The sequence below is a fragment of the Ammospiza nelsoni genome, chromosome 1, assembly GCF_027579445.1.
Source record: "Ammospiza nelsoni isolate bAmmNel1 chromosome 1, bAmmNel1.pri, whole genome shotgun sequence".
Classification (NCBI taxonomy): Eukaryota; Metazoa; Chordata; class Aves; order Passeriformes; family Passerellidae; genus Ammospiza; species Ammospiza nelsoni.
In genome coordinates this window covers 133,620,034-133,644,333 of record NC_080633.1, presented here as the reverse complement: position 1 = coordinate 133,644,333, position 24,300 = coordinate 133,620,034, and the positions used below count along the sequence as shown (strand labels likewise).

General features: G+C 37.6%; 1 protein-coding gene across 3 annotated transcripts in view; it reads right to left on the bottom strand.

Moving 5' to 3' along the window:
• The window catches only part of TRIQK (triple QxxK/R motif containing), a 58,046-nt gene that overhangs the window by 4,922 nt on the left and 28,824 nt on the right, over positions 1 to 24,300 (bottom strand). For all 3 annotated transcript variants that reach the window (XR_009420027.1, XM_059488932.1, XM_059488941.1), the window contains exon 4: positions 8,091 to 8,176. Coding sequence is in view for 2 of the 3 variants with exons in the window: in XM_059488932.1 (XP_059344915.1) it covers positions 8,091 to 8,176 (86 nt within the window). In the remaining variant the exon portion in view is untranslated. The remainder of the gene's footprint in view (positions 1 to 8,090; positions 8,177 to 24,300) is intronic.

Below are 24,300 nucleotides of genomic sequence, written 5' to 3'. Positions count from 1 at the left end.
GTTGGCTACAGATTTCAACTACATTTCCCTCTTAGAATTGTACCATCCTCTGAACTTCATCCTCCTGATTTCATGATTTGATTTTTAAAAAGTACATCTAATTCACTCATACGTTAAAGGAAAGTGATTTTTGCTTTGTTGCAGTTGCAACACATCAGTATCTCACAAAAGGGCATAGCAGCATCAGACAGGTTTCATTTATTTGCTTGTATCCACAGCTGTGCTCCCAGACCCATCTGGCCACACAGCTACTAATCTTAAGAGGATGTAATAAACAAGTGACATACAACTGCAGGCTCCATCTGCTCAGGAGAGTGGACAACAAAACCGCACAATGCAGGCACCGTTCACACTTGACACAGAGAGCAAATTCATTCCAATTTTAAAAAGTTTTTTCTGTGTTTGGATGCCACACTTCCCACGCTTTCTGCTTTACAATAGGTTCACCTTTCCCCTCCCTCCTCCCCAGTATCCCTTATGAAATGCTGTGAGTAGCAGCAGCAAATTTTCAGGAACCTTTGCATTAAAAATTTTTTTCAAAGGAAGTGGAATTGGGAAAATCTTGAGTTTTACTCTCAGGCTGCCCAGTAACTGCTTGACAGAAGCTGTTCTTTAATTCCTCTGCCTAAGTTTCACAGTGAGTAACACTGTGATAACAATACTATTTTCCCTGCACAGCCATTAGGAACTGTGTGGGTGCATCAGTATTTATTATCCCTGGGAATGAAAAGTCTTACTAAAACTCCAGGTTCGAGAGTTATGCAAGAACCTCAGTTTTGAATTACTGAAAAAGGCAGAGTAACAAAAATATAAAATAAATGACCTTACAAAGGACATCTGGCACACAGCTAGGGATATGCAATCTCTTAAGAATTGCATCCAGGTTATGGACTTTTATAAACATAAATTTTGCAAGGTAAATAGCAAATGAGATGCTGCACCACTGTACTGTATTTGCAACAACAGATATATATTGTCATTTTAATTTGTTTTATACTTTTCAGGCTTTGCTATTTGTATTTTAAGTCATGCATAGAAATGAAATGTTAAAATACTCCCTGCTTGGCATATACAGCTCCCTTTCTCTTGCACTTTATGGATCATCCCCATCATCCTCTGCAAAATCCATTTACTCAAAGGATTTTACCATGAATAATTAAAGAATAGATAAAAAGTTCTATAGAAACAAACTTAACATGATCAGAGGGCATTTTCTCCTTTTTTTTTTTCTTTTATATCATGGTACAGAACACTAGGAAACAACATTACTACTCTCAAATCCCAAAGTACAGTCATAGAAGCCTTTAAAAAGGAACAGAATTTTCTATTTTATTCTCTTACATGTAGAATAGCATATGTAGAACCCTACTGATTTCAGTTTGGTTAAGTTTTCCAGAAACTTTTCATAAAGGAAATGCATACCATTACAGCATGATGTAGATTTAATTCTCCTATCATTTTTTGTTAGTTTTATGTCTCTCAAGCCAAAATGCTTGGATTATGTCCTCAAATTCACCTAATGGAGCAAGTGGCAGAGCTGGGATCTAAACAAGATTAATCAGGAGAGGGGGTGAGGAAAAAATGTTGGCTATGATAACAAAAATCTGGACACTATGTATGGCAGCATCCTATCCTACTCATATAGAGAAATATCATACTTCCAGGAAATGTCAGGGGGGTTTTACATGTTTTTTAATTGTCCTTCAAATACAATCACACCATTTTTACCTGAAACCTGCTTAAAATTAGGTGAAAGAGTAGCACAAATTGTTCTCTTTGAATTGCTAAATTCTCCCTAGTTCTTTCTGAAGAGATGAAAAGAAGATCATTCTGACCAAGGACACTTGTGCAAATAAATGTATAGGAACTCACAATCTTTTTACCTCATATAGTTTTTAACTGAAGACTTTAGGTGGATATTCACTGCAACCATGTTTTAGAGTTTCAATAAAATTGTATTTATAAATGAATGTTTACTTCCTTAATGCAAGACATTCTACAGCTAACAGAAGGCAACAAAAGTAATTTATGAACTTTAATCCACACTTTTAGATTCCAACTTTTTACTGTGAAAACTTCAGATGGAAGAAAGATCATTGTTGTCTTAAATAATGAGAACAAAGTACTATTAGAAAGTCATCAAAAACACCTGGCTCTGTGCCTGCAAAACAACAGGATTCATTTTAAAACAGCTAGATGCAAAATAGTGTGTACAGGTATCAAAGATGCATACAGTACTTTAAAGTGGAGTGCTCTGCCTTGAAAAACTGTGACTCTAAGAAGGTCTTCGGATTTCATGGGTAACTACTCCCTCAGTGTGATTTCTGGATGCACAAAGGTGGAGGGATTTCCAGCAGGGAGATGACCAGTATTTATTTTACCATAGAGAAGAATGAGAGGTAGTTTGGTTACAGCATGTAACTATATACACCTTTAAGTAAAGCACCTATTTAAGTAAAGCATTTCACTGTGTGGGGTCCTTTTATCCTGTTTACAAGAAACTTTCAAGGCCCAGCTGCAGTTAGGTCAGTCTTGAACTAACACGCCATTTTCTAGGAGCATGAATGATTGAACATTCTTAAGGAAAATATGGACTTCCATATCTGTGAGTCCTTAATCAGCTGATCTCCCTCAAAAAAAAATGTTTTTATTTAGCAATTGGAAAGAATACTTCAACTTTGGCTTGTGTGAAAAGAAGGACTTGGCTGCCAGGAGTCAGCAAACTCAGCACTCCTAGCTGCTCCTCTCCTTCAGGGCCCCAGGAAAACTCAGATTACTCCAACAGACAGTGCTACATTCTGAACCACACAAGTATCAGGTTATTAAAAGTAATAGCACCCTATGTTTAACTGCTCAGACTTTTTTATATAGCATCAAAAGTTTTCTGATGTTGACATTTTCCTCCAATTGTATTGATTTTGTTTCCAGGATTTGAGGTTTTGCTGTTGTTGATTATTCTTTGAAGTGCTACAGACTGGTCCTAAGTAGAGACATAAGAAGGTTTGAGAAAGATGGTCTACTGCTCCAAGCTGGTACAGGAAATCCTCCTAAGATTTTGGTGGGTACAACCTCTTCACATCTCAAACCACCATGATTACAATACTTATGTGTTCAGGTGAGGTAAGGATCTGATTTTGTTCTTCTCTTTGTTGTCTCCCCTCCCTTTGATTTCAAGGTCAGGGATCAAAGTCTGACTAAAGGGATAGCTGGGAATATCACACTTTATCCACTGCTGGCACATTAATCTGCTCTGCATTTTGTGAGACACATAAGTTGGTTTGAAGACCCACAATACAAAGTGCTTGGACTTTGCAGAAAGTATTTGGATGAAATTTTATGATCTGTAACATACAGAAGTGCACATCAAATGATCTAATAGTCTCTTGTGGCCTTAATTTCTACAAAGCTATGAAACTGTATCTTGAAAAATGTAGTTCACTAATTTAGCAGATTATGAATAGCATGAAATTGGAGAATATCTTTTGCTAAAATACACCAGGAATGTGTTGTTATCTATTCCTATCTAACTTGTTCCAGATGAAAGAAACTCTCCATAGTGAGGATCTAACTACACAACAGATGAAGAAGATATGTAAAAGAATGACAGACAGTAAGCTCTCACTTTGTTTAGGAAACATTTTTTCCTTAGCTGAATCGATGTACTGTGTTGCTAATAATTCTCTGTGGAGTGATATTCTGCAGTCAATAATGTCTTTGCAGGTACATTGCAAATACTACTGTTTTGTGCCTACCTTTCAAGAAGAGAGAAAACTTCATCACTTGTTCCATGGACTACTAATTTGTTCTTGCAGCCTGTGAAAAAAATCTCTCCCCAAGAACTCCCATAACTTTTGGTCTCTGCATACTAAACTCCAGCTATCTGGGGGCCAAGCTTCCACACTTCTCAAACCATTTTCTGCCTGTCACCCTCCTGCTGGCATGTTTTCCTCACCCAATGAGAGCAGATCTAGCACCAGTGGTGGAAAGGCCTTCCTGCTCCACTTGGTAAGGATGAACAGCTGGGCTTTCAGCAGGACAAGCCCCATGCAGGGGGCCGACAAAATGACCCAAAGAAAGCTCAGAGGCTCCCTTTTTGGTACTGCTACAAAGGATTTTGTCTTATCCAAACACCAGGAGACATACAGCACATTGCTTTCTCTTGGAGCTGTTCCTTGAGACTGGGTCCTGCTTTTCCAAGAGACACAATATATTTTGGCACTGTCTACATTAGTGTCACACATACGAACAGAGCCAGTACAATAGCTCTGCTACAATATTTAATCTTTAAACATGTTTAAAGAGCAAATATGACACACCAAGTACTAGCATGGTCACCCTGCTTGAACTAACTTTGGATAGTTATTAGTACTCAGCTGCTTCTCTGACATTATCAACACAGATAAAAATCCCTCATTGGGGAAATTAAAAAGTACTAAATGCCAGTGACTGGAAGAAACTTTGTTACTTTAAACCTTGCATTAAAATGACAAGGCAATCAAAGTTTGACAAGACAAGCTAATTAGTATGCCAGCGATGAAATGTGAAGAATCTCCAGGGGATTGGTTCTGAAAAGTTTTATGTCATTTATAGGGCCTTTTTTTAAGCTAATGTTGTCAGCTTTCGTGGTGAAATACACAACAGTTGAATTTCATTATCCTCATTGAAATTAAGGACTAAAATCCCTTCACTATTTTCTAGTCCTCTATTTTTTCTGCCCTAAATACTACATTAAGTCTTAGTTTACAGCATGTAATTTCTTCAGGACACTAATGCAAAACAACCCTAGAGTTATCAATGACATAAAACAGCCTATTGTTTTAAGTGGCTGTATGGTGCTGATTGTGTTAGCTTATTGTGTGTATGTATTTCACAGAACTACAAACATATACCCCTTTCCCAGAAAGTTTATACTTTTACATTTATCCTTCCTCTACAATATTTTTATTAGCTTGAACTTAGCTTTTTTTATAATAAAAGGTTAATTTATTTTGAAATGCTGCATACTGCATCATGTACTGAATAAATACGCATAAAGACAAAGAACATGCCAAATACACATATGTGTCTGGTTTCTTCTCAAAGATTTACAAGAACTTTGGACATTTCTATTTAAAGTGCCTACTTATTACAATGCATTGTAGCTCTATCACCTTTTTTTTTTTCTCAACACAGATTTAAGTTAATCAATTGCTACATCACAGAATTAGGGCCTACATAATAAAAAAAGACTAAAATCTCTGCCTTTGGAAGGTGAATCATGTTACTTATTAGCATTACTCATCCCAGGGAAAAGGAGGAGCTCTTAAGAGACAGTGGGGAGTAGAAATGGTTTTCTGCTTGGGGTGGCAGGTGAATTCCCTGCTGACCTACCTCACCTCTCCAGGTGCCCTTAAACAACAGATATGAGACCCTGGAATCTGAGGACCGGGGAGATGAGAATGTGGATGAAGATCCATCCAAGTTAGAGGGGTTGCCTAAGGCAGGGCGACCTACCCTGCACATCAAAACCTCCTCAATTAAGAAAAAAATAAGGGTAATAGTCATTGGTGACTCCCTTTTGAGAGGAATGGAGGGCCCAATATGCCAACTGGACCCAGCTCATAGGGAGGTGTCTGAGCCTTTGGAAAATCACCAACAAACTTCCCAGCTTGGCATGGCCCACTGACCATTGCCCACTGGTTTACCAGGTGGACACATACAAAGTCCCAGCAAGACTAAGGATGATCAAGTGGGACCTCAAGGCATTGAGACAACTGGTCAAGGGATCTGAAGAACAAATTGTGTTCTCGTCTGTCCTGCCAGCTGCTGTCACAGCAAACATAAGTTGTCAAGAATTATTTCAAAAATTATCCAGAAAACAAGAGAGGAGGATTTCGGATAGGTGTGGAGGATGGATGTAAAAAGATGGCACTTGGCAGCTGGAGGATCTTAATGCCGGACTGAGCAAAACAAGTCGTGCTCCAGAGAGGGGTTATGGGGCTTCACAACTAAGCAGCCTCTCCAGGGGTAAAGGAGATTTCCCTACAGATGCTCCAGGAGCATCTACTGCCCATGGTGAAGTTCTGCTGCTGGAGGGATTGAGCAGGGTGAAGAGCTGTCACTGTGAGGTGGGAAGAAGTGCACTTTTACCCCAAGACATTAAATACACTTCGCTTCCATGCTGAGCACTCTGGGCTCTGTAAGCAGAAGTGCAGAGTTTACTCTACAGAAATTGCCCATGTTCTGGTAGAAGTATTGGAAGTATTGTAACATTTACTAAGCCTGAAGTTGTTGGCATTAAGCAGGCTCAGTGAGAAGGATGCATTTAAAAGCCCTGCCTTCCTTCCCCTACAAGCAGATCCCCAAAGGGAAAGGTGCCCAACTTACCTTCCTTTTTGCTTCAGTTCTGTCAGTTTTTCTCAGCAATTTGGAAACAAAAGAAATTACTATGATGTATTTGGGAATGATCCAGATTTTTTTTAAGGTCCAGAAGCACAAAAAATATTACAGCCAGAAGAAAATATGTAAAATATTTTTTTTTTTAAGGCAGAAGCAGAATTGTGAACCTCAGACATCACACAGTGCAACTAGCAGAACCCCAGAAACACATCCACTCAGGACCAGGAGAGCACATGTGCACCTTAATGGCAAAAGTCCTTTATTCATTAATCCTCAATTGTTCATTATTTATATCACTACACATATGCTTTCCCATTCACCCTCATTTTTAGGAAAGAATTACTTAAGAAAATAAGGAAATTAAACAGGTTTTGAAGGACTAAATCTCATACTCTTCTCACTTGTGAAAGACATGCAAAAAACATGTTCATTTTAAAAGAATTAGGCTGTACACTAAGCCTCCAAGTAGAACATCACTTTTAAAAGGTCACGCCATTGAAAGAAAAATGAAAAGAAAAAGGAAAATTTAATAAGAAAGGAAGGAAAAGGAACTCAAAAGGTTAATAATTTATCCTTTAAACAAAAAAGGCAATCTACTTTTTCTCATTAAAACCTGACACACAGCACTAACTGAGGAGATTATGTTGTGAAAACATACTGCATCACACGGTAATGCTTGATCGAGATCAGCAATCAGGAGCAAAAAGAAAGCACTGTTTCGTGATTATAATAGCAAATTCTGGAAGACAACCAAATACATCATCTGGCAGCCTAACAGCTGTTGCAGCTTGGTAGTAATACCTTGGCATTTGCTATAAGCTATAACTTGAAAAAATTGATTTCTCATCTGCCAGAAACAAGAAAATGTTCTCCTTTTAACATTTCTGAAGTTTCTTTTACTAGAATACCCAGATAATGGATCTACTTTTTTATTTTCCTCGGGTTTTACTCTTGCTGTTAAGTTAACAGTGTATCAGTTAGATTAAAAAAAAAAACAATTTGAGGAAAAAATACTGGAGGCAACATAAATAATGTGTGTTCAGACAGATCCTGTTTTGATGACATACTGGGTAGTAGATAACAGAGAATATTTCTAATTGTCCTCCTTGCTCATATTCACAGCTGTGATCCAAAGTAATTGTTATACTTCATACCTGCCTGAAAAGGGAACACTTTCAAAATAAAATTTAGTACCTTTCCATATGCTTTCCTTTGCTCTTAGTTAAGCCTTCTTTTTCCAAGTCAGAAACACTTCACAAGGATGCAGACTGAGACAATAATGCTGAGAATTAACAATACTTAACAAACCCACTCTAATTACTACTAGCATAGGATGAGAAGAGGAACATGAGAAATGTTTATTGTAATTCGTCTAACTATATGAAATAGTAAAGAATTTGTTCTGTGTGTAGACAGGCTCCCTGAAACCATCAATTTTCTAACCACACAAAAAGGTTTACTTTTTAAACCTTAAAGTAAACATGCATCATAACAAGGACACAGACTACGTAAAATCTTTCAGCACTTCAAATATTCAAGTCATTTTAGGGTTAAGTAAAAGCAGTTAATCATAAATATTTCAGATTCTAGTATTCTACTTAGATTTTCAAGTGTCATAAACAATATCTCTCAGAAATCAATATTCACACAGTACATCTATGGGGAAAAGAAACAAACACAAAGGTGGTTTGAGCTATCAAAGAAGTCTCTACCTTTATGCCTAGTGCAGTTTTCTTGGCCTCTGCTTTTAATCTTGTAGCTCTTAACATAGGCCTGGTTTTCTTATAATCTTGTTTCCCTAGAGTAAAAAAGCATATTCAATGAAAACAATGTAAAAACAATGCAAAGAATATGAGCATTTATTTCAGTTGAAAAGTTAGATACAACATATTAAAAACACCTCACAGTCCAGCATTTTAAACAACAGCTACTCTGTCACACAGGGATTCAATCTGTGCAACAGCCACACTTAACACAGACAGTGACAGAAACAAGATCTGACAAATCAGAACCTGTTACTCCAGAGTGACATCGAAATACATCTATGGATAGATACCCACTACTACAATGTTTAATAAATTGTTCCATAGGAATCAGTTAGCAAATAAGTTGATTAAAGGTAGATTATACTTTTCCCTCTCATTGAAATCAAAACAAAAATTTCCATTAGAATTTTTCTTGCTTAGTCATCTCTAATGCACATATAAATGTGGAAGACAAGACATTCTGGTAAATGTAAAGGTTTGTAGTTCTGAACTGGAACATTATTTGCAGGTATCAGAACTCAGAGATATGGAGATCAGTCTAAGTAAATGCTAATAAAATCATTGCTTGACACCATCTGCTTGTAGAAACATGTTACACAAAATCTTCTAGATTAACTTTCTTCAAGTTACAGGAACTATCTCTTGAAGACACAAAGAGTGCAGCCCAGGGCTTGATCACACTGAGTCAATATGAACTGAGTTCAGAGGAGGACATGTAAGCATTCAGAAATGGTATAAATCATTTATCTCAACTTAATAATAAAGCATAAAAAACCTGATATCTCTCAGGGATATTTCTGCTGTCTGAAAGGCTTGTTAGTGTTCTATCATGAACTATTAACCATAGCTTCTTTAGGTTAACAGAAGTCAAGGTACAGATACAGTCACAAAAGGAGAAGAAAAAGAAGAATCTGTGAAGAAACTGCTCAGAGGCATACAGCCTCAGTACAACTGCTTTGGCTTTTTAAAAAAGTCCTTTTTATTTTTTCCCTCCTAATGCATACATATCTTTTTTTTTCTTTATGCCTAATTCCAAAGCTAAACCATAATGCTTAAAGTAATGTTTGGCCTTTTTCAAATCACTAAGTTCACCTATTTGTACATTAGCTTTCATTACTGTTACAGTCAAATAGTTTAACCTTTCCTTTAAAACTTTGTCCAGTGGTTTGTACACAAAAATCCCATTTATCCAAGCAGATGTGATTTTATATTCATAATCAATAATGCAAACTTCTCATTTTATGGCCACCTTGAAAACTGGGATATTATTGTGTAATGATGAAATACTGAAATGTGTCTCTTTCTAGTAATATACTGGATTCATGGAAACCCACTTCTGGCTTTGTCTGCTCCTTGTATTACCCTGCTCATACTCAATGCAGAGATGGTCTGTGCAGTATAACATGAATCCTGAACTCACATTACAAATTTGCCTTCATTATATCATCTCTCCTCAGCCCTACGGATTATATATTGGGAAGGTCTCCATACTGTTCTTTGTTCTTTGGTCAGATATTATTCATTATAGACTTGAAATAACTTAAAAATACTCAATAACAAATGGAAAAATAACTGAAACCATATGCATTAGGAATTAAAAAGAGGCAGCATATATCCAAGCAAACTCAGAAGACAGAGTGAAGAAAGGATGACAGAAAGATGATTTATGTCAGAGGCTCCAAAATATTCATCCAGTCAATACATCTTACTAGCAGGAAAGGACCACTGCACCATTATTTTTCAGAAGTCAGTAATATCTGATAATAGGATGCATCAGGAGTACAGTAATCTTTTAGAACAGCTGGAGAAAGACTTGCAGAAACCACAGAAATGGCTAAATCATGAGATTACATCAGCCAAAGAAACAATGTTGTTCTTCTCCCTAAAGTCTCACATTCATACTTTTGCCATGAAATAGTTAAAAGATCTTTCAGAATTTCCATTACAAATGGCAGGAGTTTATTACTCATAAACATACACTCCAGGCTGAAACTTGGCATAGACACACCCCAGCCTTGAATTTTTTGTTTGTTTGTTGGGAGCCAACTTTCATAAGTGATGCAGCTATTCTTACTTACTTACTTGTGAACAAACTATAGAAATGTATCAATCTGAAATGTTTAAGCACGAAAAATATCTTCATTTAGAACTATATAACTGACAAGCACTAAGTTCAATCTCAGTTCTCATAATTCAGGTTTGCTGCTATTCAGGGGTAAATGAAACAAGACGGTCAGAAATTTCCCTTCCAGTGATGCAACAGCATTAGCTAATGAAAATTAGAAAGCCTGATAAAGTCCACCAGGAATGGGACAAAAGTCAGCTAGTAAAACCCACCTCCATTTCCTTCCATTGCCCATTCTCCCTCCTCTTCTCCGCAGCTCAAGTGCGAAGGTGACGTGAGCAGGGGCAAATATTGCATAGCAGACCCAGTTTGTGAAATACATGTATTGGTAGAACCATGTTTATTCATCCAAAGCTTACCGGTGCTCTTTCACTTGGTTTCTGGCACCCTGCTATTCCTTTTTCCAGTATCATGGCTACAGCTAAGACTGAATTCTATTTACCTAGAAGAATACTTCCAGATTTATATTAAGTCTGATATGAACAACTAACCCTCCTGTAACAACCAGGCTATTTCAGTGATGACTCTGGAACTGGTAGTTCTCCAAATCCATGCACCTGCCATTAATTTACCACTCTCCTTGCTAAATGTAATAGCCAAAAGGAAAAAAATACAGTAGGGAAACAGTCTGAGTCCATCAAGTGCAAAAGTTTAAAAAGGGCATCTGTGGACTTCTTTGTAATGAAAAACAGATTCAGCAATCATACTAAAAGACTCTTAAAACGTGAACTTTCTGAGGCCTTGGGAAAGACATCTGCACTACAGGACTACAAAGAACAATGAAATGCAAAGCTCCTATCACGTGAATACTGATCATTACCACCTGGAAAACAAGCAGAAAAAAGTAATACAGGCTCCCTACAGCCTCCCTTCTTTTGGGCTTGCAAATTCAGCCAGTTGGGATAAGTATATTCACACTCTCAATGTCTTCTAGTTTTATCTCACTTATCCTGCAAGCTGTCTTGTACATTTATCTGTCAGAGTCATCAGTTTAAGCTATTTCTTCTTCTCAGGAAGCGATCATCAAAGCCAGTTGAGACAGACCCATCAGACAAAGCCCCATTTGTCTGCTTTATCTGATGCCTATCTGAAACACCAAGTTTTCCTGATGGAATATACGAAGGCAAGAAGAAGCCAAAAAGATACCACTGGAAAATTTCCAGACCAAATCTTACTTTTCGTATTAAACATAATCCTTACCTCTTTGACTAGTCATTATTGTTATCAATTTGTCATCTCTTCCCTCAAACTCCAAACTCTAGTGCCAGCTTCCCTAAACTTTTTTTATAACTACCGTTATTTATTTGTTTATTTTTAAACAAATGCACTACTTCTTTCCTTTTTCAGGTCCACCACTTCCTTTCTATTTTTAAGGCCAAAGACTTTAAGTACTCCATGATAAGGCAACTCTTTTTACTGACTGCAGTTCTCTGCTTGTCCTGCTTCCTGACAGTGCCTCCAAAGACCATCCACCTTCCCATCCAGTGCCTGAAGTAGCCTTTGCCTGTCAGAAACTCTACAGAGCTTGCCTGGCACCTCCTCTCTTCCTTCCATCCTTCTTTTCCACTCCTTTGGTGGCAAAGTGACCTCAGTGGCACCTGAAGTGAGCTGTGCCATGTTTACAGATCCTGTTTGGAAAACTTTCCTGGGATAGAAATGAAGACTATTTTACTAGCTGTAGGATTAGAACAGCGTGAAGATAAGGGAGCTTTTTGGCTACTAAAACAGCTATATTGTGAAAAATTACAAAGGGTGCCTCCTTCAGAGTGGATATTAGAGATTCATACAATATGCAAAGTGAGTTTGTTTCTCTTCATGTAACTAGGAATAAAAATCTACACATTTTACAAGATTTTTAAATTTAACTCTGCTTACAAGGGAAATTGAGATCCCATAATATATTACGATCAGAGATGACCTGATCTTGTATATTCAGTATTCTTTTTAATTAAAACCTCCAATGGCATGACGATAAATGCAAAAAAACCCTAAGTAATATGTATAAATTAGGCAAGTTATTTAAGTTCTGGATTAATTTTGTTGTGCAGACTATCTGGCAGTGTCACAGAAATATTGCACAACACTGTCCCTCTGCATACATACCAAGCTCCTTTATACATGCAACTGAGAATGCAGGATGTTGAGCACTGTATTACAGAAAACTGACCACATTTAGGATTGTGTTTAAAGATGCTGCTGTTTAAGACACAACCTGAAAAAAATCTAGAGAATAACTTCAAGGAAAAAAAACCCTTGTATTTCCAACCCTTCTAGATATTTACTCTTTCATTCTAACAATAGCTCATTACTGGAATTGAATAACAGACTAAAGACTGCCTCTCTGCTTTTCAATTCATCAGGCTTAAGCAGAAACACGACTGCATCTTTGGCCTTTGTTGATGCTGCTGTCCAAGCTTATTATCATATGAATATCTAGTTATTGTTTTATAAATGTTCACATTTCAGGAGCTCCCCGCTTTCTTTTCTCTCAGCAGACTTTACAATATCCACCTTCATTATCATCATGTGGCAGCATTGCTCTTCGCCTGCATTTGCTACTTTAAAAATTAATGCACTGCTATTTTCTGAATACTGTACTGCGTAAGCTGCTTATGAGTACATTATGCTATCAAGCAAGCACATGCAGAAAAGCTTCCTAAACTGTTATTCTTTCAATGAAAATACAGCTGGTTCTGCTTCAAAGGCACTTCTTTTCACCTGCAAATGGACTTGCTTCTACACTTATTCCTCAATTCATTGTCTTTTATTTGTGTCTGCAAATCTTTAATTGCCTTTAATTAGAAAGAAGTAAATTCAAGCTTTAATCTTGCAAATACATTCAATCATAATTCTGTCTGGGATGAATACCAAGTTCTATTCACTGACTGATCTTTATAACAAAGGTATATAAATTTATTGTCCGTTTATATAGACCACATCAATTAAGCCACAATGGAAAACCAAATAGATAAGAGTCAAAATATTTGAAATGAGAAATGTGCAATCTAAATTTAATTACTCAGACAAATAATTTGAAGATGAGTTATTTACAGCATGCCAAAAAACCTGACAGATAGTTAAATTTTTTAATCACACTACAGATTTAAAATTCCTTTCAACACTTTCAGTATAATTTGTAACAACCAACAAACTGCTGTCCTGAATCTTTCTGTGCTGGTATTATAGTCATACTCAGAACATTAGTAAGATGTTTTCCATACATTAGCAATCCATTTCATATGTTAAAGTACTGCTTAAGGATCAATAAAACTACAACTAGAGGGTAAATTTTAGTTACCAGTACCAGTTTAACTAAAGTACTTTACTGTAACTGATACTGAAAACCATACTAAAATACATACATATCTAATTAGAACTAAAGAGAGATTGTGGCAAGACTTACTGACAAACTGCAAGTGTGAAATCACACGCCTAGTTAAGCTGAAATCAATTGGTTTATCTTGATTACTGATATGAATTAGTGAAGGTTCCAGGAACCCTCCACAAAACCCCACAGAACAAACAGAACAAGAAAATGGACTTCTGGTCTTTTCAGGGTTTGACTTCAAGCATCCCATCCTTTTACCTGCAGTAACAGGGGTAAGGGAGAATTAGAACTCATTAGCATGGAAAAAGGCCCAGGATGGAGGAAGGTTCAGTCACGCCATCCTCCACAATCTCCCTATATGCAAGACAGAGAATATCACACCCATTACACCTGAGTTCAGTTTTAGGTAATTGCAAGTTTAGGTCTCTCTTTAACTCCCACAGAGAGACTTCTCCAAAGAGTCAGTGACAGCAGCCTAGCACAACCTAAAGAGCTCCCTGTGCTGCCTGTTTCACTGTCAAGAACAACTAGAGATGTTCAGAACCCAAGTCAGGTGGGTTGGCTTAAACTCTAAGGTTAAGGAGAATAAATATGAACCAGGGAAATAGCTCTAAGCGATAAACAGAGAAGAAGAAGCAGTTCCTACATGACTTTATCTTGATTCAAGACATTAAAAACACAGCCAAATTACCTTTGAAGTAATTATCTTTGGTATTATTAGTACTATAGAGAGAAAATCCCAGAGCGTTGAAGGGACTGTGAATTGCATTGAAAACCACAGCCTGAATTCCATCCCTGCCCAGCTATGAGGTGCTGGTTCCCAAGCCAGTTAGCTATGCCTGTGCTACAGAGCCCCTGCACTCTCTACCATAATTAGCACACTGCCTCTTCAGAACCGCTCCCCTGTACCACCTATGGTCCTGCTTTAAGCCACACTCTCAGGGGATAGGCTAGAAGACATTCCTGGGGGTCACATGATCCATCCCTCTGCTCAGAACAGAGCCAGTTTTTAAACTGCATTCAACCTGAAAGTCAGCTCCAGTGAGTCTGGGAGCAAGTCTAGCTGAGCTTATCCAGCTGAGCTTTTAGTATTTCCAAAGGTAGAGATTCCACAACTTCCCTAAGAAACTCTTCCCAACATTTGGTCATCCTTTTAGTAAAAATATTTTTAACCTACCTACTGAGAATATTCTCTAACTTGCCTTTTGTCCTACCATTGTGCACCTTTGAGAAAAGTTAGGCTTCACCCTGCCTGTGGCCTCAATCTATTAAGTACTTGTAAACAGCCGTAACATCTCAGCTTTCTCTTTCTAAAGCTGTAAAGATCACTCTCTCAGCCTCTTCTTGTACATGCTGCACTCCAGATGGACATCCTGACCCTTCACTAGATGTATGTCCATGTCCTCCTTGCTTCTGCATGTGCATGGCACTTGCCTCTTTCAACTATCAGGGAATCAATTCCATACAACTAGCTGAATGGCTGACAGCTGAGAGAATTTAGCCATAAAATCATGTTGCCTGAAGTACCTTAATGCCACCATTGCAATGGAACTAAAGTGCACCCAAGGAATTCAGCAGGGTCTGCAAACAGCAAGTCAATGGACTAAAAGGTTCAAATCAGTTTGCACTACCATCAATTCCCTAACTTTAGAGTAGTTTGTGTTTTAGTAGGAGTAAAGGCAAGCATTTATTTTCTTACATGCCCTGGGATGTATGAAAAACTGAGCATAAGCTCAAAACTGAGCTCTATCATCTCATACATCATCATGCCTTAAGTGCCTTTCTAAATGCCAGCAAGTTAGGTGTCTGGCATGGGGAAAGAAGTGTTTTCTAAAGTGCTTTGTAACACCGTTGAAAACCACAGAAGCACCTACACATCTGCCTCCTAAAGTGCATGAAAAAGTATTTAATTCTATGATCTCTGAGAGATTTTAATTCAGTCATTGTATACTCACTGAATAATAGAATTTATTTCAACCCTGTGAAACTCTACTCTCACAGAACACATCTTCAACATGCCTGCTTCATTCTGAAAATAACTATTTATTTAGAATGTTGAGGAAACTCAGAAAAACAAGGTTCCATGGGAATTTCAAGCCTAACTTCAGTAAAAATCAGTTGGCAAACCACACAGCAGTAAGAGTTTCATAACCTCTATCTGAGAATTGGCAACACAGCCCTAGCTCACACCTATGGAAACAAGATCAAGCTCTCAAGTATTTATTATTGTGTTTTGTGTTATGAGTGTCACACAGATAAATTCAATGACCATTCTTTTCCTGAGAAGCAGAAGTAAGATTTTCTTCTTTTTAATTGCTGTGATTCCAAAGGGAGTTTTTAGAGTCCTAGGTTAACAGGAAGATTTTTATATGTCTTATGCCTACACAAGACTGTGTCTGTACTAAGAAAAGGCATGAAAACCCCCCACAGCCTCTCTATTTTATTCAGGTTTAATGGCAGCTCAAATCACTGACCATTTTTCAATCTTGAGAGACGGAACAGCTTGACACTAATAATACATTTGCAAAGGACACATGATCATTTAACACAACATTAAGTGCTCAGGGACAACTTTTTACTGTAGACACAATGTGCTCTGAGCTCAGGGTTGACATTTAATGCTACGAAGATAATCCAACCAGTCATTCATGAGGGGTAAATTAATTTTCAAGCAACTATATTTCAGCTTTAAGCCAACAAGAAGGACGCATTAAAGTGAATAGCTTCATTTTATGCTGCATGCAAGATTTAAAAATCCCAAAATATACTGCATTCTTAAGTACATCAAAATATACCCATTTAATTATTGCTATCTTTCCCTGATTCCAAACCAGAAGTCTGGTAATATTTGTTAAATATCGTATTCTGACTGGAAGCAGAAAATCCCTCAAATTTTCTATGAGTTGCCATGACAAGCAGCTTTTCATTAAAAATTGGTTTACATTTAAAATTTTATTAGCCATACTTTGATTGTAACAAGTAATTAAGAACATATATAAATTTGCACCTTTTCTGATACTTAAGGAATATTTTAAAAATCTATATAAATATTTAAGAAAATAAATTCAGGAAACCAATTATTAATAATGTACAGTCAACAAACAAAAACAATGAATCAGCTAATTATTCAGGAAATTTGTTTTCAATACCTGCAGAATATACTCAATTAACTTTAAGACTATAATGAAAGATCTGAGGAACAACACTAAAATTATTGATGCTTACTACTACTATTTGATAGGCAGTCCTTTTTAATGCCTTTCAGTGCTAAACTATCTGTTGCAATCCTGTGCTTAAGTCCAACATGTGCATACCTACAGTCATTAAACAGCACTGGCTCCAAGTAAAAGGAGCCTCCACACACAGGATGCAGCTCTTCAGTTAACCTCTCCAACAATCTTGTTAGCATTTCCTACTCAAACAGACAACTATGAAAACATTAAACACCTTTCTTAAAAATAAATGAACACAATTAATTTGAAACAGAACAACTGAAACTGGGTGGGCATTTAGCTTCTTTCTTCTCCACCTACATAATATATACATACATTACTTCCTACATGTTGTTTTGAGTACATTTGTACAACTTTGCTATGGAACAACTGCTTGCAGTTACACTTGCATATAAGCAACCACATTTTAGTATGAATTCTGAAAATGCAGAAAGCAAACCAAAACTACTACTGCAGAGACTATTTACAAGAGCACATAGTAACAGGTCAAGAGAGAAGGGCCCCAAAATTAAAAGAGAGTAGGTTTAGATTAGATATTAGAAAAAAAATTTCTCTGTTGTGAGGGTGGTGAGGCTGGAAAAAGTTGCCTAGAGAAGTTGTGGATACCCCATCCCTGGAAGTGTCTAAGGTCAGGTTGGATAGACCACTGAGTAACCTCATCTGGTGAGATGTATCTCTGCCCATGGCAGATGAGATACATCTCATGGCAGGGTTCAGAACAAGATAAGGTCCCTTCCAACACAAACCCCTCTATGATTCTGTGAAGTATTCACTATCAATGCAATTAAAAGCCACATTTTTATCAAACAGTTGATGAGATGATTTTTGGGGACCAGAAACTATTGTATTGTTTTTTTGATTATAAGAGGTGTGGAAAAGGCAGCATAAGGTGTGGTAGGAGAGACACGCAGAATACAATGAGTCTTCCTGCCTCTGATTCAGGCTGCACCCAGCTGCAATTTGGCTTACAATGACTTTATTAATGGGTGGCTGCAAACACAGGAAATGTGATATAGCCCCCTCAAAAGTGGAAGCAGATCTTCTTGGTATCTTTTATCTTTTCTTACACATTCAATCACATTCAATCACACTGTAGAGTCACAGTCTGCCTGTGACTCTACTCACTGTTATAAAGCCTTTCTCCAAGATTATTGCATAAGCATTTCTTACCCTTAGTTTGTAGGTTGAATATTTATGCCACAGTTAAGAAACTTGCCCTTCTTCTGTTAAATTTTATTTTATTTTTCCAAGACATTTCCCTGATTTCTAAAATTTAGTTTGAATTTACCTCTCATACTGGTATAATTCGCAGACTGAAATCATCGTCCCACCGCCAATTAAAATACTGGGTCCAGGCCACTCTGGATCCACTAGTAACTACTGAGAACAGCTTTCATATCAGTTTGGTACCCATCTTGCAGTAGCTTAATATTCATATTTCTCTAGTTTTTTACCAGAATACATTGACAAGGTCAAGGTAAAAGCACGTCTTCCTCTTCCCCATCAATGCTAAGTTTGCTACTCTATCAGAGAAGAAAACTGAACTGATTTGACAAAACACATTGGCTGTTGCTGATCTCCCTGTTGGACTGTGGATCCTTACAAGAAACTGTCCCTACTTTGAAGAGCTTACTGTGAAGGATGAGGAAGCTGCTATCAATAATTTATGAATATTATATGTTCCATCTGTCTGCTTGTTACTGTGATGTTGGCTTTATAATTACCAGAGGTTAGCTCCAATAAACACTGGCCTGTGCTTAGGCAGGAAGGTAGGAAAATACTACTCACAGTTCTCTATTGACAGCACTTAAAGACAAAAAAGGAAAATACAGAGACTGAAAACCAAGTCATCCTATTCAGTTGCCCCACAATCAAGCACATCTATGTAACAGATGTTCCACAAAATATCTTCTCTGCTCTTCTTATCTCTGCAACTCCAGAGACAGAAATTTCTACCATTGTCTTATATTAATTACTGTCTTTTGACCTTGAACAGAACAGAAACAACTAAAATCACTAAATCAATAAAGGAGGTCAGATACTCACTGGGTTATGTTTTTAGGAAAAAAATCAACATATATATGATTCTATATGTATATGATTCTAGCACCAGGATCAAAAGGATCCTGGTCAAAAGGATGTCGCCTTCCTTTATTCCTCACTGAATAAAATCTGTTCAGCAGCCCTAGCCTAATTGAACTGTCAAGAAATTCTTCCAGACCACATCTCTGGCATTAAGCAAGACCAAATCAACCAGTGCCTGAAAAATTTCTTCACTAACAGTAATTTTAAACTTCTTCCTAATTACTCTGGTGTGTATTGTGCTACTGCCAGACAACACTACTAAGTCATTCCAAAAATGGTTACTGAATAAGCACCACATCACCAAGTACTGTAGCAACACTGTTAAACCTTCTGGCTGAAGAGTCACTGGTGTTTCAGGAGAGGAGGCTGTCTCTCTGCTGTAGCTGACAACACACTACCTGACATGTCCAACCTTGTTAGGTGACTAGGGCCAGTCCCTGGGGCATGACCCAGGGACTGTGTCATGAGGGACTGTGGCACCACAGGAACCTGAAGTCATCCTTTCTCCCATGTCTGATGCTTCTCCACAAGCACCCTCCAAGGAGGCACAGATACCCCCAACAATACCTCACTAACCTTTCTGCTGTGGGGCTTTGCTTAAAGGAGGGATGGTGACAACTCGTCCAGGAAGGGAATGACACAATCTGTCACCCACAGCTTCTTTTTCCCAACAGGAACAGAGAGGTCTTGGAGGTGGTATGGAAAACCTGAGCAACTCAGGGAACAGATGAGGCCACATGAAACATAAAGAGGACTTTCACTGCAAATACCACATCACATCTGTTTCTATCAGCTTCAGTTTTCTGTTCTCACACACAACAGGATGGCACTATTTGAACAGTATTAAAGAACGTATCTGACTATGAGAAGCAAACAAAGCCTTGCAGTAAACAAAGATTAACAAAGTCAGATGATGAACCAGAGACAGAGCACCAGAGACAGTACAGCTCAGGAGAAGCCAGGGCCACTTCTCTGTAACACCTGCTTTGTTGGGCAGAAATCCCTTTAAACGTTAACCTGAGACTTCACTGCCAAGTTTACATTAATTCACCACTGGTCACAACTTGCTAAAGAAAATCTTCCCAGGTCTGAACCAAACAAAGCCTGGACTGGAGCTAGAACTTGTGGGGAACAGACTAAATTTCTCGATTTAGTACAAGGGATAGGATTCATGTGGTTCACCCAGAAGCAGAAGACCTGCAAGAGCTGAGGGGGATATCCTATGAATAATCACAACCATGCTTGGAAAGTGAAAGGAAGAAAACATCTGAGTAAGGAGACCTGCAAGAAGTCAGGCACCACAAGAATAGCAAAACTGTGATCCTGAATACCTTAACTTCTGATCCAGTGTCTTATCCAGTGGATAATGCTTTTCTCAGAATTGAAAATAAATAGAATACTCTCTGCCAAGATGCAGATTCATTTCTTACTAGTAAGTCATATCATTCTGGACCAGCTGTATATAACAAATCCATCCCAAAATACAAGGTGTAATTTATTAATTCTGCTTAAGGAAAAGGTTTCCAGTAATGCTGCCAGCATTTGCAGTTCTCACTTCAATGAAGCACATTGCAAAGGACGCTTCGTCAGACCTACATATCACTGTCACTCCAGAAGCCAATGCACTGACAGTCGTAGCAGAGGTGGATGTCACAGGATACTGGGAAAGTGATTATGCAAGATAGAAAAGCAGATTTTTGGAGTCTCACTCCAGCAATGCAGAAATCAGAAGCTTTTAATGGAATTAGGCAAGAAGGGAACATCTCTTATACACATCACCATTATCCCTTGGGATCCTAAAATTACTTGTGAGGAATAATCTCTACAACTCACTCATAATTTTAGCATGCCTAAGAACTACATATCTTCAGTTCACCCATAATTTAAACTTCTTTCCTTCAACAGAAACACCACCTGACAGGTCTTAACTAAAAGTGAATGACAGCAATAGCAGCTTATTTAAAAGTGTAAAGGAAATGCATATTTATGAGCACCTAGAATAATGGTTTATGGACCTGAGAACTAAAGGTGTAATAATGTCTTGAAGGCATATTAGGAGACAAAATTTTACCTTCAAGAGCCAAACCAGATTTCTGTCAGTGATGAGATGGGTGTTAAGATAATAGGACAGAGGAGCCTGGCTAACTTTTAAATTTAATTTTTCAGACCTTCAACTCCATCCTTTTACCTTTCTGAAGGCTCACAGAAAAGGAACTACACGTGTGTATAGTTAAACAATGACATCTTACTCCTAACTTTGGGACTGGACTTACTGCATGACAGGTGAATGTCTGGAATCCTTCACAAATACTGCAGTCTAAAATACACAGTGAAGAATACCTAGGCTTTACTTCAAACCTTCTCTTTGGAAATACAATTTTGTCAAGTAACCGATATGTTTCATTTTTTTCAATAACTGATATCACAGTGATGGTAATGATTTTATCTGAAACCTTTTGATTTTGTTTTACCATTTGCATCAGGATCACTGCTCTGTTGATATTTTAATGAATAAAATCAGTTGGTTTCAGTAATAGCCTTACTTTGAACATCACTATATTATAAATTATTTAAATGGTGAAAGGCATGTATTAGGGCAATCTATTCAAAGAATCAAGGGTTGCTCCCAGTATCCTGTTTTCCATACCTTTAGTCCACAGGATGATCTTTTAAGTATGATGTCTCTTGTAGGAAACAAACAAAAGATGGAAAGACTGTTTAGGAAAAAATTCTACCGTCTGGAAAACTATTTGATTAGATCAGATAAAGCATGGAGCTGTCTTCTATTCCTGAATCTTTCATAAAACTACTGTATGACCTTGGGAAATCTCTTTTCCTTGCAAGACTTTGGTACTCATCAAAAACTCTTGAGATCATAGTCTAATGGTATAATAGAAGTAAAAACCACACATGAATGTTATCTATTGGAGATGATTATCTGATGGCCTACATTAATTTATTTTTAAAGATTTTAAAATTACATTTACAAATATAATGAGAAATAATTAAACAAGTACCTGAAAAAGTAACTGAATCTGCTACTGACCCTTAAATTCAATTTCTTATTCATTAAAAATGTGTGTTAAATATTTATAAACCTATGGACAAAGCAGTCTCAGTTTCTGGAATTAAAAGCATACAAAATTAAACAGAATTAAACAGACAACTAACTTTTAGCTATGTTTGGTTCTTCACAAACTGTATGTGGACACTGCTCTGATCACAAAGGTCCTATGTGCCACCCCCTGCATTCCCTTGATGAAGTCCCTCTGTCTAGAGTCACCTAATGTGGTCTAGCATGTGACACAAGACACAGAATATCAGCCATGCACCATTAGGTGGCCAGTGACAGTCTCAGTTCAACTCCTGTGAGAGAGCCCTGATGCAAACCATGAGCACAGAGGAACCCCCATCTCCCAGCAGACAGGACAGGCAGTGATCTGTGCAGATGAGAGTTTATTTGTAAACTCTCTGAGTGGTCCTCTATTGACATTCCTCAATCTGGCTGAGTCTGTTCTTTAAACACACCAGAAAGGACACTTTCATTATACATAACATCCAGAGTGAAAAATAGTCAATATATTTCTTTTACAAAGTAATTTTCCAGTTCTTTGCAACCTAGAGGTTTGTCTCACATTTGGAATGAAACGTTTCTGTTAATGTCTCATTTTGCAGATAGATAAATAGGTAGATACAAGAACACATAACAACAACAAAAAAGCCACACCCCCTCCCTATGGTCAGTTTTTCAACAGCTCCATTCTTCAGAAGAAAAGAGACACAACGTCACTTTCAGTAACAACACGGTCCTTGTGACAGACATGCTTTTCCTAGAGCCACTGAATCTCATTATGTCAGTTCTAAGAATTTAGCAAAGGGTTTTTGCAAATGCAGAGCAGACAACACTAAATTATTGAAACAGTATTACTACAACATTTGAGTTCAAACACTGCTCAAATGGCAGTCCAAGTTGACACACCAGTGTGATATGTTAGTGACCAACAGTCCCCAGACATACATGTGTCTTCACTTTCCATTCCAGGTGTTTACTCTGCTATAACCCAGTCTAGCCAATATATTAACCTATTCCAAGATTTACTGAGAACAGAGCTCTTCCAATGTCCCCCACACCTCTGTACACTTCCAAGATATGAGCAATTCTGTGGGGAAGATTCCAGTAACTGCTGCACACCTGCATGAATTTCTTTCAAACTGTGATAAACTAAGTTAAAATAATACTTGGCAAATTGCTGGCTTTGCATATGCTGTGTAACAAACAGGTGGAGAAAGAAAATTCCACCTAAAGAAAGCACCTCAGCCAGTGATATATGCAGTGGAGATAGAACATATTACCATGCCCTTATGCCACCACCTTTGGCGCCTGCTGTAAACTGTTTGAAAATCTTCCTTTTTACTTACTAAATAAAATATGTTCTTAGGTTCCTTGTCAACCTACATACACTATGTGTTTTTCTTTTCTGTCACTCACTGGAGATGAGCTAATTGCTGGAAGTATGTGGTTAGGAGCTCCTTTTAGTTTCCTACTGAGATTTTTTGTGACAAAATACCCGTGTCACATCCTGCCACTGGGACATGCTGTAACAGCTAGGACCAATGGGTAACACAGGAAAGTCCTGTCTAAGATGTACAACTGGGGATCCTCTGATAAACTGAACACTATACTTACCACTAGACTATTAGGTACTGCACTTCTGTAATACAAAGAACAAAAAGTGCAGCAACACCAAACATACACTCAACAATTTATGAAAAAGTCCCCAAAACAAACAGAAAAAAATGATGCTGTGGAAATATCGTGATAGCTTCACCACACTGTGTTGAGAGCACAGGCACTAAAAAACAAAGTTTAGTGTTATGATTAAAATGTGTTCCTTCTCCCTTATCTCTCTCCTTTCAGCATGAATTTCATATTCTCTCCAAAGGAAAAAAAAGAAAAGGAAAAACCAGTGAAATTCAAGATTATGTTGTCAGCTCTCCTGAAATCTTGATTTTGGTAAAAATATTCAGTATTAATTTTTCCACAAGTAAAACTTCAGTTAGAAAGTTATGGTAATCCTTCCAAATGCATTCTCTTGCTATAAATATCTATGAAAGCTGCTCCACTTCACAGTGAAACTTTGTCCATATGGAACATATGACTAGGAAGGACGTGGTGAACTACTGAAATCCAGTGCTTTGCTAGAGAAGGCACATGTATCATTCTGTTTTCTTTAAAACTGATCATAGAAGATGATCAGTTGGAAAACAAGTTAGAACTTTTAGTTTGGGAGTTTTTTGGCAGGGGGTTTTTTGGTTGTTTTATCTTATATTTTTTTCTTTAGTCTACCAATAGGACATTACCCAAGAAACTCAATCTCCTATTGG